At 41.0% G+C, this 17166-nt stretch overlaps 1 protein-coding gene across 2 annotated transcripts in view; it reads right to left on the bottom strand.

Annotated features, from left to right (window-relative positions):
- Positions 1–17166, bottom strand: part of CCDC102B (coiled-coil domain containing 102B) — a 361276-nt gene that overhangs the window by 241949 nt on the left and 102161 nt on the right. For both annotated transcript variants that reach the window (XM_048840158.2, XM_075125326.1), the window contains exon 6: positions 315–524. In XM_048840158.2, the coding sequence (XP_048696115.2) occupies positions 315–524 (210 nt within the window). The remainder of the gene's footprint in view (positions 1–314; positions 525–17166) is intronic.

The raw sequence follows: 17166 nt of genomic DNA, 5'->3' as shown, positions 1-17166 counted from the left end.
TATGCAGAAAAATCATTGTCATTGTTATACTTTATGGAATGACTACATCCATCAGAGCCTTTTTTCAAAGAACATGCCATCCATTCAAAAATAAAATTAAGCGATACATTAGGGCCCCTAATCCTGCAAACACTTAACTTCATGCACTACTTGATGCATGTACAAATCCCTTTGACTTGAATAGGAATACTCCTGTGTGTAATGTTACACAGATGCATCAATGTTTCCAGGATCGGTGACTATTTTAAATCTGTGCTGATGGCTGAGAACTTCCTTGAAACAAGTTTGGATCTACTACCAAGTAAAGTCCATACCTTATTTTTTTCCAGTAGTTCACCTTGTGCTGTCTTGAAATCAGAACCCAAGTTACTTGATAGCAGTTTATTTCTCTTATCCAGAAGGTCCTGAATTTCTTTCACCTGGGTCTTCCACCTTCTATTCTCTCTTTCCAGACTTTGCTTTTCTGTTTCAAATATCTCTCTCTTTCCCCACTCAAAGGTATTCTCAGACTGTAGTCTCTCCAGCTGAAAAAGAGAACAAAATATTGCTAAAATCTCCTTTTTTCTGGGTGAGGTTAAAGGGTTAGCCAGCCAGCACACCCTACAGAGGTTTCATGAACACCCTGGAAAAAAGTCAACCTGATACATAATTTAACAGTTTTGCAGGATTCATAAATGTTTTAAAAATGTGAACATGGAAAATAAAAACATACAAGTGAAACTACAGTTCTTCATTTTTCTGTAGTTTTATCTTTACATTCATAAAGCACAAGTCAGACTTCAAAAGGGGCAGTGTTAACCACTGTAAATTATTGTTTTTAACTTGTTCCATTCTCTATTGTACATAGATTAATACTCTTAAAAATCAAGAAAAAGGATTTTTTTAAACACAAGGCAGAGCCAGTTCTGCACACCATCTCTTTAAAAGTGCCAGAGCCCACTTTTCACCCCATGAGGAAAAAACCCATTTTCCATCATAATTTTATTGTACACTGTTTTTAATTTTAAAGGAATGGAATGAAGTGTTTTGGAACTAAGACAATTAATAATGGATGAACATAAGCAGTTTTTTATTACTGTTACTCAGTTAAGGCTCTGCATGAATTGCAGGATGCTTGTCAAAAAATTGCAGTTGAGTTGTGAACAAACCAGGGAAAATTGTGGAAAAGTAATAATGGACCTTAATATTTGCAGTAATAAAGTGCATTGTTATTTTTACCCAAATTTCTGCTGTCAGCTGACCGGGGCTAAGAGCACGGGTCTGAGGCTTAGATTGGCTGCCCAGGGTTGAAAGAGGGGGCTCCTGCTCTCAGCCCTTGGGTGGCTGGGGATCCCACTACAGGTACATGCACAGAGAGGCTCCTGCTGTCAAAATTGCAGTGGAAGCCTAATATTGCAAAATCTGCAATATCGCACGTTATGTAGGGCTTTCTACTCAATGGATTATTTTGTTAGTACTGAGAGCCTGCTGCACTGAGGAGATAATGCTTTAAACACTTGGCTTTACTGGAGAAGTTTTAAATTGTAACTTCAGTACTAGAGCCAACTACCTGGGTAACCAGAGCAACTTGTTTCTTGGGTTAATACTCATTAGTACTGGAATGAGAATGGTCTTTTGCAATCCAACTTAGAACATGCCACGACCTTAAAGTTCAACAGAGTTAGGCTTTTTTGAATGCTGATCAGTGCATTACTAAGGGGAATGAAATTAAGTATCAACAAAAACAACAACAAACATTTTACTAAATGATGGAGAATGAACATCTAAAAAGTGATTTTATTTACTCAAAGACAGGTAGATGGAGGTTATGCCAAGGGTGTACCAAATGCTCTCAAGATTTTAAAGGAAGAGCTGTGGTCAAATGTATTGATTTTTGTACCAGAAATCAGATAACAGGCACTTATCAAAAGCTCTAAATAGGTTAGAAATGGTCAAAAATGAGAGAATCCAGCAACTTGAACCAAAAAAAGGACAGGAGGAGAATTCCATCAACAGCAGAAAAGTTTTAAATAAAATGATGTGAACTTTGTTACTTGCAGTTTTGTGAAGACCAGAACCAATTATTTGATAAAATTATATGGTCTGACAACTGTGAAAGGCTATAAGGCATCACTAGCTTTTACTGCAGAAAAAGGCTGTACAAGCCAGCAAGGATTTAGAAAGAAATCAGACAGTCTTATTTTAGATTTACTTTTCGCAGGCACAGCCTAGTTTTATTTTAAAATCCCTATGCGGAAAACATAAAAAACCAATCATATTCAAGGAGAATGGTGTAGTAGATGAAGGCATTCACAGCATCAGAGACAGAATAATTCAGAAACTTTTAGTTTCAGAAATGGTGTTACTTGGGTAAATCAAATTACAGGCTTGTTTGTCCCCCGCCCCAAAATCATTAGTAACTATACAAGCAAATTAAGATTAGAGCAGAATTAATCACGGGTTATATAGTTTTTCCATTTCTAGTTCACAGATGCCTCAATCCTACTAAGACTTATAAATATGATTAGTAGTCTACTCTACTGTGGGACTACTCACAGGTCAGTAGTAAAAATGTCATTATCTTCTGTCTGAAAATGTACATACAGCACTAAACCCACCATATCAGCTGGTATTATTTAACCATTTCTTGCAACTAAACCCAAACTCCATTCCCTTGTGGAATTTCCTTGAAATTAATGACAGGTTTCAGAGTAACAGCCGTGTTAGTCTGTATTCGCAAAAAGAAAAGGAGTACTTGTGGCACCTTAGAGACTAACCAATTTATTTGAGCATAAGCTTTCGTGAGCTACAGCTCACTTCATCTGTATTTTCCACAGTATGCATCCGATGAAGTGAGCTGTAGCTCACGAAAACTTATGCTCAAATAAATTGGTTAGTCTCTAAGGTGCCACAAGTACTCCTTTTCTTTTTTCTTGAAATTAATGGGCATCCAGACAATCACAAGGGTCAGCCCACCTGGTGCAACTGCGGGATCTGGGCCTATCTCTGTAGTCTCCACAGAGATCCCAGAGATTAAATGGGCACTGGTCAATGTCTCCTTTGTAGAAAGAGACCCTCCATTCCAGGGCATGGGGCTTTGCTTGGGCATTATGGACCAACTTGTACTGTGACTCCCTATCCGATGTCACTTCTGTAGCTAAATAGTGCACCTTTATCAGAACTAGAGTCACCTTGAAAAAAAAAAAAAAAGGTTTAAACTATTAAAAAAAAATTAGAGTGTCAACATCATGCTATGGGTTCCACAGACGTGGAAAGAACTGGAACTGAACAGACAGCTAGGAATGGTCAAAGATTCATTGTAGTGTTAAAGCACTTCTCATGAGACACAGAGTAAAACCAGATCAGGGAGCACCGGTACAGAATTGTGCAGTTTTACATTCAATTGACTCCTTGTCTTTTTCCCTGTTAACCCTATTAGGGCTGTATTAGGAGTCAGCAGCATATTTGCCCCTTGGGGTATGTCTACACAGCAAAGAAAAAAACAGTGGCTGGCCCATACCAGCTGACTTGGGCTCACAGGGCTTGGGCTGTTACACTGCTGTTGTAGACTTATGGGCTTGGGATGGAGCCCTGAGCTCTGGGACCCTCCCACCTCACAGGGTCCTATAGCCCAGGCTCCAGCCTGACCTCACCGTCTACACAGCATTGAAACAGTCCGAGCCCTGCAAGCCCGAGTCAGCTGGCACAGGCCAGCCAGAGGTGTCTAGTTGCTGTGTAAAATATCCAAAATGACAATCATGGGTTCACAGGTAAACAGATATATATATTTAGTGGGGGTAATATGACAGAAATTGAAATGTTTATTTTATAAAAGCTTCCCTCAAAAACTGGGGCCTATCCTTCTGACCTGGCTACAATCCAATATCTGGGTCAGATAGTCAAAAGAGTAGTAAGTCTAAGTACTGCTTGTGCTGAACTAAAGATAGACCAGTCTTTGCTAATGTTCCTCATATCCAAAAGCAGACATTATCAATGGGTCATTCTGGTGATCTCACTTGTATTTTAGTTGCCCTATTTAATGACATTTTACACCCTTAGGGTGTGTGCTCAAGTTACGGGCACAAGATCGGATTTGTAACTCAAGGGAAGAAGATGCCAGGAGAGAGATGAAAGAACAGGCAAGTCAATTTATAAACCACTGATAGAGCCATGTATCAAAATGAGATTAGGCAAATGAGAAAGGAAAATATCAATAACCTTTGCCTTACTAAACAAAAGTCTATTATGATTCTCAAAAGGAGAATGGATCTGTGTTCTTGATAAGCCAAAAGGCAAAGAATTTACAGTAGTAATCTTTAGGCTTTTGGTAAACTTCTAATATAACATCCTTTCCCTGACTCCTTGTCCTCCAACCGCCTCCTGCAGAAACTTAACTTCGCAATAAAAGGTGAAAATTCCAAGAATTTTCCTTTCTTTTGGGTTTCAATAAATTGCCCCTACATTACACTGTACAGTTACAATGAATTTTAAAGGATGGTGAAAGGGCTTCTTGAAAATCTGGTAAGAACAGAATCATAGGTTTCTGGCTATTTGTTCCGGTAACAAATTAACATTTGCCTACAATGATCTCAATGTTTTTTGATTGATGACTGAACGGTTTTGGCCAATATTTTTTACCACAAAAACAAACAATTTAGGGGAAAGAAGTTTTAAACCAGTGCTTCAGGCCCTTACCTGGGATATGGGAGGCCTGGATTCAATCCCCCCCTTCTGTCTGATGTGGAACAGAGATTTGAACTTGAATGTCCCACAAACCAACGGAATGCCCTAGCCACTGATATATTGTATGATCTGGTGGGGCAGTCAGTCAGTCTCTCCATGTATAAATAATTAAGTCATTGCAGCAGGGTTTTGAGCTTGGAGCTGCCTCTTACATCGTAGGTGAGTGCCATAACAACCAGGCTACAGAGTCAGTCATTTTCACTCATTCTCTCTCTAGCCCAATGACTATTTATTGTGATTATGAATGACTATGAATTGCCAGTATGATTCAAAATTGATTTTTTTTTAATTTGCCAACTTTTTGCAATTTTAGAATTCCGTTTGACCTAACTCATTTTTTTCTGAACTCCGGGAAAACTGAAAAATCAGTGAATCTACTAGCTCTACTTTGGCCCCATAGTTTAGGAAGCAGCTATTCAGGTGGCAAAGAGAACCAGCAAAGACTTCTGAGAACTACTGTTGGAAATAGGTGGGCTGCCCATGCCCAGAAGTTATTCTGAGGATGACTAGACAAACCCAAATATATTGGGCAATGCCTGCAGAAGAAATCTACAGGCTGCTTTCCCTTATAGGATTTTTCATGGATATGTTTTCAGTTTCTGGATCTGAATCAACCTAAACAAAATATCCAAAATAAAACCATGAGCTAAGGAACAAGCCTACTGGGGGGAAATTTGTGGATTGAAAAGCCATGGGAAACAAATATACAGGCAAGGAGATTAGTTGAATGCATGTGAATTAAAGCTGGTGTTCACATGTCTTTTGACCTAACCACTGAAGTTGGTGTTAACCTACTGCAGGGATTATGGAATGAGTACAGTTAGTCTATTGAAGCGTGAGACCACTTTTTTGCTTTTGATTGGGGTCTGTTAAAGCCATATCAATAAAGAAAATCTTCAGTATCCCTTTTCTCAATATCATCTTTCCCAATTCCCAGATTTTTGCTGGAAAAATAAAGCGTTTAGCACCCCATTCTTTAGATAAACTTATGGGATGCCAAATCTGTCATTCTTCTCCAACCAGCTGCAGACACTAAAATGTTAGTCTTGAGGGAAAACCATATAGCATTACTATGGGCTAGATGTTAGAATAATGTAACCTCTACCAAAAACTGAGTTTCTCACACAGGACTTGGGTTCAAACACAGTGCTGATGTTAAAGTGCTGTACCCTGGGAAAGTATAAAGCCCTGCAAGTAATAACATAGTTAAGTCAAAAAGCAAACCAAAATTACTTCCAATGATTTCAGTGTCTCGACCACCATGATGAATCCACATTTGGTTGCTCTGTTTGACTACGCAGCCAATAATAAGGCTATTACTTTATACACTGAGATTTCTTGACCATGAAGAGTACTGTATACATTAACATCTTTCCTACTCAATTGGCTTAAGATGCTTTTTGAGCAAAGCTCATAAACCTTAAATCTCTGTAAGCCTTCACAGGTGGAGTTCACGCATACCATTATTTATAAGAATATATTTTGTTTCAAGAAACATACAAAATACTCAAATGCTTTTTGCACTGCACATCTATCATGTAAATTCAAGGATTCTCACACTTAAGTACCTTAAAAGGTGCTATTAGAAATCTGATATTCTTGCCTACATATCCCCCCCCCCCCTCCCCGACACACACAAATCTATTCTAATGGTAAGATGAGCCCTAAATCCAAAGCTTCTCTACTCAATAGGCTACACTATAATCCATGAACTCCCCAATTTGGGGCTTCAAAATACCAAATCCAAACTTTTCCAAATTCAACTCTGTTCCAATTCTTCTGTAACAGTGATAGTTCTCTCTCCTGCCATCCATCTCCACCCTCTGACAAACAGGGGCTAGGGACACCATTCCTTACCCATCCTAGCTAATAGCCATTAATAGACTTAGCCTCCATGAATTTATCCAGTTCTCTTTTAAACCCTGTTATAGTGCTAGCCTTCACAACCTCCTCCGGAAAGGACTTGTGTACTCTGATACAAACTCAAATCTTGATCAGAAGTTTAGGTTTGAGGCCATCTCTGGGGATATTCTACTAGATTATTAAAGGATCACAAAAAGCCACGCAACACTTGAGAAATATTGATTGTCATACCACAAAAAAGCAACACAGTTCATTGAACAATTTGAAAAAATATTTGATCCTTGCACTTGAAGACTACAAAGAGGAGAGCTCCTCTTTAGACCCTGATGGAGGCACATTTAAATGACACTCATATGTGGACATGTTTTTCAAGAGTTCAGCATCCACAATCAGGGTCAGATTTTTAACCCATCTTAGTTCCCATTTAGGCACCAAAGTGAGTTGACTAGATATTTCACAGTGATGTGGAATGTTTTGAAATTCAGGTTTCAACTATGAGTACAGAGTACTTGAAAATGTAGTCCATAATATTTAAAGCCTTTTGTTACACAGCTATAGCTGTTTTATGAGCAATAACAACATTACATCTAAACACTGGTCATCAAAACAAATAGGAATCCAGGCCTAGAGGGAGTTCAGACAAATATGCTACCTCATGAAAGGATGTATATGAAAAAGGAGATAACTGAAATTAACACTTGCACTGGGATTCAGTGTGACATGAACGGCTCATGCAAATCATAATGCAGTTAGCTGTGTGAACTCTGTTTCCCCCTAAAAAGGAAAACTTGCTTGTTCTATGCATAGATGTGAAAAGCCTGACAACTTAGTCTGACCTAGGAAACTCCCTTCCCAAATCGAACCTTCTCTCCACAAAACTCACTCAACTCTCAGAAAAACACAGGATTGTAGCTTGCCACACTTCTCTCCTTTTGCCATATGTATACTGGTACCCTTGTTAGAGCTTAAAATTAGAGCTGAACTGCTCCTCCACATGTATAGTTTTCAGGGGACTAACAAAGGAAACCCATTTCCCACCTCCATAGAAAACGTCTTAAAGGAGGAGCAGAAGCCCAACTGCTCAACAGCAATGAGACTAACAGTGCTCCTCCACTGCTTCTTTAAAGTCTATTTACCAGGTTGAGGTGCCACAGAATACAACAATCCAATTGGAAACCCCTGATCTGGGGTCTTCCTTTTAGCTTAGCATAAAAACAAGATACAGTAAATTGCCGGTACCATGTAGTAACCAAAAATAGCACAGTAATCTGAAATAATGGCCCAAAGCATTGCAACACTGCAAAAAGCCTGTAGTGTTTTGGATTACTACTACAGAACATAGTAGTATTTCTTATTAAGGGTGGAGCAGGTGGCAGGACTAGAGAAGGATTCTCCAGAACTGTTGAAGCTAAGCAGGTCAGGGGACCTCTCACCTGAATGTTTTCAGCAGAAGTATGAAAGAAAGTGGGATTTCTTTGCTGACCTCTCAAGACCCTAGATCGTGGATAGAGAGCTAGTCAGTCAGGTCATGAAACACTGAGGATAGATTGGTTGGCCTTTCCCAGTGCTGAAAAAAAGGATTACAGGATGTCAGGAGCCAATCCTGTAGGATGTAGGAGAGCTAGTCACATGAATTAAAAGCCATCTAAACCTCTGTCAAATGAATTTAATCCACATGAAGCAAGAAAGCTGGGCATCCCATAACTCTAGTTACAGTCTGAGATTGCTCTAATTGTCTGAATGAAATTCAAAGAAATTGTCATGCCGAGGTCTGAAGTTATGAAAATTTAAGTATCATCTGCTAACTAAAAACCCAAAGGCATCTTGCTTTTTAAAATAAATATTTACCAAGAAAATTTCAGTGAGAACTACAATACATGCACATAGATGACTTGGAATCCAAGATGACCCTAAGGTTATGTGCACACTGCAATTAGACATCTGCAGCTGGCCCATTCCAGCTGACTTGGGCTTGTGGGGCTTTGGCTAAGGGGCTGTGATGTAGATATTTGAGACTGGACTGAAGCCAGAGCTCTGGAAACCTCCCACATTACAGGGTCCTGGAACCCGTGCTCCAGCCCGAACCTGAATGTCTACACCGCAATGAAACAGCCCCTTAGCTCCAGCCCCACGAACCTGAGTCAGCTGGCACAGGCCAACCATAGGTTTTTAATTGCATTGTAGACATACACTCAGAGTCCTAACAGAACCATCTGCCTAAAAAGCTGACTCAAACTCCAAGAGAGCAAATTCATATTTCTGTACTGATGTCTTACGCTAATCAATTCATCCTTGGTTGGATTCAAGTAGAGCAAGTTACAAAGCCATCCAAGACTGAATTTGAGTCAAACAGACAGAAAGGAGACTACCAAGTGAAGCTCTGATCTATAAAATATATTTAATTATTATCTGCACTTCTGTGAAATCTCAATTCATAGCTGCTATGTTGACGAACTTCACATTGTGCTCCTATTATGTGTTATTGATTAACGCAACAAGGTCTTTGTTAGAAGGCTACCAGACATCGATTTGTGGATCTGCCAATATGAAATTTGTACATTGCTAGTCACCTTTCTTGCTATACAAAACAAAAACAACAGCACCTAAGATTTTTTTTCAAGTTGTGATAATACTTTTTATTTATTTTTATACACCTAATACCTGAAGGCCTCTAGATACCATCACAAAGAGACACTAAAATATAATCTATCATTGACAGGTAATTGGGTAACATTCAACGTATTACTAATAAATCATAACCCTAGCTCCTCCAAATTTCAATACTACTCATTCTTCCAAGTAACCTTCAGAGCGCTGGGAAATCTTTACTGGCTTTTTGTTCTATTGGATTATTCCAACACAATAAAAAGGAATCCCTGGCACCTATTTTATATGCCATCTTCCACGCAACAGTCTCGAAGTTGTATTTAAGAATGAATCCTGACAATCCTGTGAGCTAGATTGGCATTAACCTAATTTTACAGATGGGGCAAATGAAGCAGAGAGAAATTAAATGGCTTCCTCAACTCTGTGACTCAGCTGGGAATAGGAATAAAATTTCTACCTCGCAATCTTGTGGTCTGATCATAAGACTTTTCCTTTCCACTTAAAAACAAAATTAAAAGCAATGCTGAAGGAGATAGGACACATTTATATGAAAGTAATGTATGTATTACCAAGGGTACTTTTGATACAAAATCATTTCTTATTCATAGTATAAGTAATACAGATATTTACAAGTCCCCAAAGAGAGAGTTACTAGTAGCATTATTTTTCTACATTAATTGTTCCAGTGTAAAAATAGTCTTACATTTGAAACAGAGGAGCACAACGTTTATCTTCTTACAAAGCGGAAGATAGGAAGTATGGTTATGTTAAAGGAGATAGATAGGTGTAGTCATCTATACAAGCATAAAATAAAAAATGTCAATAACATTGGTGATATGCACAAGTTTTTGTCTTTCTGTTTTTTTGAATTGGGCATTTTAAAAATACCTCAGTTTATGGCTGTGCTTATGAATGCATGTTCTGTATTTAGTTTACAGATACCAGCATATTTATTTGTAATCAGGTTTGATTAATAACAAACTGGAAAGGCAGTTTTAATTTAAAATTATCAATAGAAGAGGGTTAATACTCCATAGGTAACGTGTGTTATTTAAATAAATCATACTGTAATAACAGAGCTCTCTGAAAAGGCTTTCCCCACTGTCTCAATGTCCTGGATTGGAATATTGTGGGTATGAGGAGGCACAGAGGACTTACTGATGTGCAACCTACTTCTGGGGAAAGCTGCTAAAATGAAAGCTGTAAGAAAAACTGTCTGGCTACTTACTTGTACTTACATTTGGCGATGAGGTAGGTCAGTCCCACTTGTACCAAACAGCTCTTCATCTCTGCTTATGGTTCACACAGCAGTACCAGATCAAAACAAGTTCATGTGATATCAGCACTATCATTTACTATCAACTCCAGTTCTCTGACTAGCTGGGTGAATCTGCAGCACTGCAGATGTCATGGTACCACATGGTTCTATACATTCCTGTATGCTTTTTCTTAAGGAAACAACCCATATAAATTCAGCTATTTATCTTATAAATTAGTTTCACCTATTGGACCAGACATGGAATTAAAACATACTAATGTCTAACTGATACCTCATAACAGTAGTAATGTATTGCTGCTTAAATGCTATCAAAGAGAGACCTGGACATGCTATGTTAGCAATTAATTACATTTTAGTATGTAGTAAATAGAAGTACTGAACAGTAGGGATACAAATTAGTTTCAGAGATCTCTATTCATTAGCATTCTACACAGAGATGATTCTGAAGATGCAGTGTTATATTATCCCCCTCTTCAAATACGAAATAAAGAAGTCCACATTGGAAAAGCATCATTTGAGAATGCTTTTTTTTTTTTTAAATTCACTACCACCCTCAAGCCCTCCTTGCTATGTCCTTTCTCGACCCCTGTGGATCAAAACTATCATTTCACTTCTCAGTTATTGCAACCTCCTTCCTTCCTCTTTGGCCTTGACAAATGCAATCTTGCCTCACTGATATACCCTCAGAACACTGCTAAAAAGGTCATTTTCTTAGACTGTCACTCTGACCATGTCACCCCCTGCGTGGGCTGCCCCTTCTTTATACTATCAAACATAATCTGCTTGTATTTGCCTTCAAGGCCCTTCATGGGCAATCCCCACCCTACCTGCATCTCTCATTCACTACTGAGCTGTTAATACTCACCTCCAGACAGCCCATGATGCCAGTATCCACTTACTACTTGTTAAATTTTCAACACTTTGTGCTTTCTCCCATGCTGCCCCGCATGCTTGGAAGATGCTCCCCGTAAACCTCTGCAAAACTACCTCACTATCCACCTTCAACCATTCCCCATAATCCTCCTCAAAACTCTCCTTTGTTGTGTGGTGCCTACAAAAACTTAACAGTTAGACTGCCAGTGTTCAGAGACAAGTATCTATCATGCTGACCACTATTTTTGCATTGCTTCCTTGTACTCCCTCATTCTGTGCATTTATAGCCATCTTTTGTCTCTTTGTCATATTCAGATTGAAAGTTCCGTGGAGTGGGGACTCTCTTTTTGTTCTGTGTTTTTATAACACTTAAAATAGTAAGGCCCTGGTCCATGACTGGGGCTTCTGGATGCCATGATAAAACAAATAATATATAATACTGAAAAAAATATGGTATTTATATTCTTAGTGAAAGCTTCAAGTAAAATATTTGCAAACACACCCTCATTCACCTTTTGATCCTAGCATCTGCACCATTAATGGTACATTTTGACAATAGATAGGTAAACCATGGAGTTAAGCAAAAATCAGAAAGTCAAATTAAGTTAAGAAGAGCAAACCAAATCTGAAATACTTAATAATCCCTTTCATATCTCTTTGGGTTGAAAATCTTGTAAGATTATGCTCTGTCATAAAGCATCCAGGACTGCTGGGTTTCAAACCAGCAGTAAGTGCCATAAAAACAGCCTCTCTAATTCAGTGCTTCATTTTCCAGGGAAAATTAAATGCAGTGGCCCCGACAATTTTAAAAGTTAACCAAAACTGATCTGAAATCCAGGAAAAGGTTCAGGTTTAGAGTTAGTTTTGGACAAAGATTTTGAGTTGTTCTTATTTTATCTGAACAAAGTCACCAAATTCCTGTTTTCCTCTTGTGAGCTACACTTGTTCTGGGGAAAAGGGAAAGATCATATAACTGAGGCAACTGTCTTAAAAAAACATTACTCATGCCATGGGCCTCTTCAGATTGGCTCTTTACTAATTTCAGTGAGACAAGTATGCTCCACTTTACTCCCCTAATCCTCTCATTTTGATGGCAGGGCCTGTCCCTAGAGCATTCCTTAGGGCAATGTTTCTCAACCTTTTTGATAACAGGAACTGGTTTGCTGCCTTCCTAACCTGTGTCAGGTATGGCTTAGGACATACCTGATTTGTGTGAGCCTGCACGCAGCCACCTGGGACTGAAAACACGGCCAAGGAGGGGGTGTGGTGCAGATCTATCATGGCTACACCTCCTTTCTGTTACACAAAGGGGGAGAAAGGAGTGTTATGGGAATCATATCAAATGTACATAAGTGGACGGTGAGCTTTGTACTGGGATGATCCTCCTTGCACCAGTAAAATGGACTTTAGAGCTAAACAGTGCTAGCAGTGCTGCATAAGGAAGATGTACCATAAAAAACAACAGCATTTAGATTATGTTTTTGAAGTGCTCCATTGGAATACTTTTCCATATATGGAAAAAATATTTTCCCCTAGTTTTCCAGAGGATTTTCCATGGAAGGAGATATGTTGTTGCAAGTGTTTAGAATAACAATACATTAGAGTGTCTGAGCCCTGGTCTACACTATGAGTTTAGGTCGAATTTAGCAGCGTTAGGTCGATTTAACCCTGCACCTGTCCACACGACCAAGCCTGTTTTGTTGACGTAAAGGGCTCTTAAAATAGATTTCTGTACTCCTCCCTGGAGAGGGGAGTAGCGCTAAAATCGACCTCGCTGGGTCGACTTTGGGGTAGTCAGGATGCAATTCGACAGTATTGGCCTCCGGGAGCTATCCCAGAGTGCTCCATTGTGACCGCTCTGGACAGCACTCTCAACTCAGATGCACTGGCCAGGTAGACAGGAAAAGCCCCAGGAACTTTTGAATTTCATTTCCTGTTTGGCCAGCGTGGCGAGCTGATTGGCACAGGTGACCATGCAGAGTTCATCAGCACGGGTGACCATGGAGTCCCAGAATCACAAAAGAGCTCCAGCATGGACCGAACGGGAGGTACTGAATCTGATCGCTGTATGGGGAGAGGTTTCAGAGTGGTAGCCATGTTAGTCTGTATCAGCAAAACCAACAAGGAGTCCTTGTGGCACCTTAGAGACTAACAAATTTATTTGGGCATAAGCTTTTGTGGGCTAGAACCCACTTCATCGGATACATGGAGTGAAAATACAGGAGCAGGTACAAATACATGAAAGGATGTATTGCTTTACCAAGTGTGAGGTCAGTCTAAAGGGGTTGCTTTACCAAGTATGAGGTCAGTCTAAAGAGATAATTCACTTAACAGCAAGATACCAAGGGAGGAAAAATAACTTTTGAAGTGGTAATGAGAGTGGTCCATTTCAGACAGTTGACAAGAAGGTGTGAGTAACAGTAGGGACAAATTAGTATTGGGGAAATTAAATTTACGTTTTGTCATGACCCAACCACTCCCAGTCACTATTCAGGCCTAATCTGATGGTATCCAGTTTGCAAATTAATTCCAGTTCTGCAGCTTCATGTTGGAGTCTGTTTTTGAAGTTTTTTGTTGAAGAATTTCCACTTTTAGGTCTGTTATTGAGTGACCAGAGAGATTGAAGTGTTATCCTACTGGTCTTTGAATGTTATGATTCCTGATGTCAGATTTGTGTCCATTTATTTTTTTGCGTAGAGACTGTCCAATCTGGCCAATGCACATGGCAGAGGGGCATTGCTGGCACATGATGGCATATATCACATTGGTAGATGTGCAGGTGAATGAGCCCTTGATGGTGTGGCTGATGTGGTTAGGTCCTATGATGGTGTCCCTGGAATAGATATGTGGACAGATTTGGCACTGGGGTTTGTAGCAGGGTTTGGTTCCTGGGTTGGTGTTTTTGCTGTGTGGTGCGTAGTTGCTGGTGAGTATTTGCCTCAGATTGGGGGGCTGTCTGTAAGCGAGGACTGGTCTGTCTCCCAAGGTCTGTGAGAGTGAGGGATCGTCCTTCAGGACAGGTTGTAGACGCTTGATGATGCGCTGGAGAGGTTTTAGTTGAGGGCTGTAGGTGACGGCTAGTGGCGTTCTATTATTTTCTTTGTTGGGCCTGTCTTGTAGTAGGTGACTTCTTGGTGCCCTTCTGGCTCTGTCAATCTGTTTCTTCACTTCAGCAGGTGGGTATGTAGTTTTATGAATGCTTGATAGAGACTTTGTAGCTGTTTGTCTCTGTCTGAGGGATTGGAGCAAATGCAGTTGTATCTTAACTCCGTTCCAAAAGACGAAATGCCAATATATTTGCCAAAATCTCCAAGGGCATGATGGACAGAGGCAACAGGGACAAATAGCAGTGCTGCGTGAAAGTTAAGGCGCTGAGGCAAGCCTACCAAAAACCAAAGAATGCAAACTGTTGCTCCAGGACAGAGCCTCATACATGCCGCTTCTATGATGAGCTGCATGCAATTCTAGGGGGAGCCCCTACCACTTCCCCACCACTGTCCGTGGACACCTGCAAAGGGGGAGTCTCATGCAACAGAGATGAGGATTTTGTGGGTGAGGAAGATGAGGAGGAGGAGGAGGAGGAGGAAGAGGTTGAGAACAGCACACAGCAGGCAAGCGGAGAATCCCTTCTCCCCGGTAGCCAGGAACTGTTTATCACCCTGGAGCCAATACCCTTCCAACCCTCCCAAGGTGGGCTCCCGGACCATGAAGCCGGAGAAGGCACCTCTGATGAGTGTACCTTTGTAAATATAATACAGGGTTTAAAAGCAAGCATGTTTAATGATTAATTTGCCTTGAAGATTTGGGATGCATTCGCGGCCAGTATAGCTCCTGGAAAAGACTGTTAATGTGTCTGGGGATGGAGCAGAAATCCTCCAGGGACATCTCCATGAGGCTCTCCTGGAGGTACTCTTTGTGTTAGCCTCAGGAGAGTGATATCATTCATGGTCTCCTGGTTGAAATATGGGAAATTTGTTTAAGGGGACGCTCAGAGGTGCCTGTTCCTGCTGGGCTGTTTGCCTTTGGCTGAAAAGAAATCATCCCCGCTGTTAGCCACGCAGTGCGGGGAGGCCTGTTCATGCTGTGCTGTTCGCTTTTGGCTAATAGGGATCTTCCCTGATACTAGCCACATGGTGGTGGTGGGGGCAGGGGGTGAAGTGATCATCCCACAGAATTGGGTGTGGGAAGGTTGGGTTGTGCTGCACATTCATCCTAAAACCACAGCCCCTCATTTTAAATGGCCAACCCAATGGGCTTTGCTTGGTATGGGAAAAGAGGGCGCTGCTGTTTGAAACTGTTCCCACATGCGATGAAGGTTGAAGAAGCCGAAACCCTTTGCCTTACCATGGCTGCCTGCAAGCTGAATTCTGTTGCGCAGCCGAGCGTGTGTGAGGTCTCACACCAAACCAGCTAAACGTCCCTTGTGATCCATCAGTGCTTGCAGCACCATTGAAAGGTACCCCTTGTGGTTTATGTACTGGCTGCCAAGGTGGTCCGGTTCCAAGATAGGGATATGCGTTCCATCTATTGCCCCACCACAGTTAGGGAATCCCATTGCAGCAAAGCCATCCACGAGGACCTGAACATTTCCCAGAGTCACTACCCTTGATAGCAGCAGCTCAGTGATTGTGTTGGCTACTTGGATCACAGCAGCCCCCACAGCAGATTTACCCACTCCAAATTGATTCCCAACTGACTGGTAGCTGTCTGGCATTGCAAACTTCCAGAGAGCTATCACCACTCACTTCTCAACTGTCAGGGCTGCTCTCATCTTGGTATTCTTGCACTTCAGAGCAGGGGAAAGCAAAGTACAAAGTTCCATGAAAGTGCCCTTATGCATGAGAAAGTTTTGCAGTCACTGGGAATCATCCCAGAACTGCAACACTATGCGGTCCCACCAGTCTGTGCTTGTTTCCTGGGCCCAGAATCGGCGTTCCACATCATGAACCTGCCCCATGATGTCCAAATTGCCAGGGCCCGTGCTTTGAGAGAAGTCTGTATCCATGTCCTCAACACTATCATGAACTCGCTGTCGTTGCCTCCTCGCCTGCTTTTGCAGGTTCTGCGCATACTGCAGGATAATGCGTGAGGTGTTTGCAATGCTCACAACAGCAGCAGTGAGCTGAGTGGTCTCCATGCTTGCCATGGTATGGTGTCTGCAGGAGAGCAGAGTTGTAGCAGAAGTGGTGGATGATGACTGATGCCACAAGAATAGATATTTATACAGAAAGATGAGAGGACCTGCAAGGTGGATTCATGGCACCAGGAAAGCAGGAGAGCAGAATTGCAGTGGAAGCGGTGGATGACTACGACAGTTAGCAGTCCTACTGCACCATCTGCTGACAGCAGTATGGCGTCTGCACAGAAAAAAGGCGCAAAATGATTGTCTGCTGTTGCTTTCACAGAGGGAGGGGCGACTGACGACATGTACCCAAAACCACCCGTGACAATGTTTTGCTCCATCGGGCATTGGGAGCTCAACCCAGAATTCCAATAGGCAGCAGAGACTGCGGGAACTGTGGGATAGCTACCCACAGTGCAACGCTCCGAAAGTCGATGCTAGCCATGGTAGTGAGGACGCACTCCACTGACTTAATGTGCTTAGTGTGGACATACGCAAACAACTGTATAAAATCGATTTCTAAAAATCAACTTCTATAAGATCAACCTAATTTTATAGTGTAGACATACCCTTAGAATAAAACTAAAATACAAAAAGGGAAGGAAACAAAAGATGAACAGTGCAGCCAATAAATACTGTTATGACAATTAGAGAGAAAAGGTGGGTGAGGTAATAAGTTTCATAGGACCAATTTCTATCC

The sequence above is a fragment of the Caretta caretta genome, chromosome 2, assembly GCF_965140235.1.
Source record: "Caretta caretta isolate rCarCar2 chromosome 2, rCarCar1.hap1, whole genome shotgun sequence".
Lineage (NCBI taxonomy): Eukaryota > Metazoa > Chordata > Testudines > Cheloniidae > Caretta > Caretta caretta.
The sequence above is the reverse complement of the archived record's forward strand: the minus strand, read 5'-3'. Positions and strand labels throughout refer to the sequence as shown.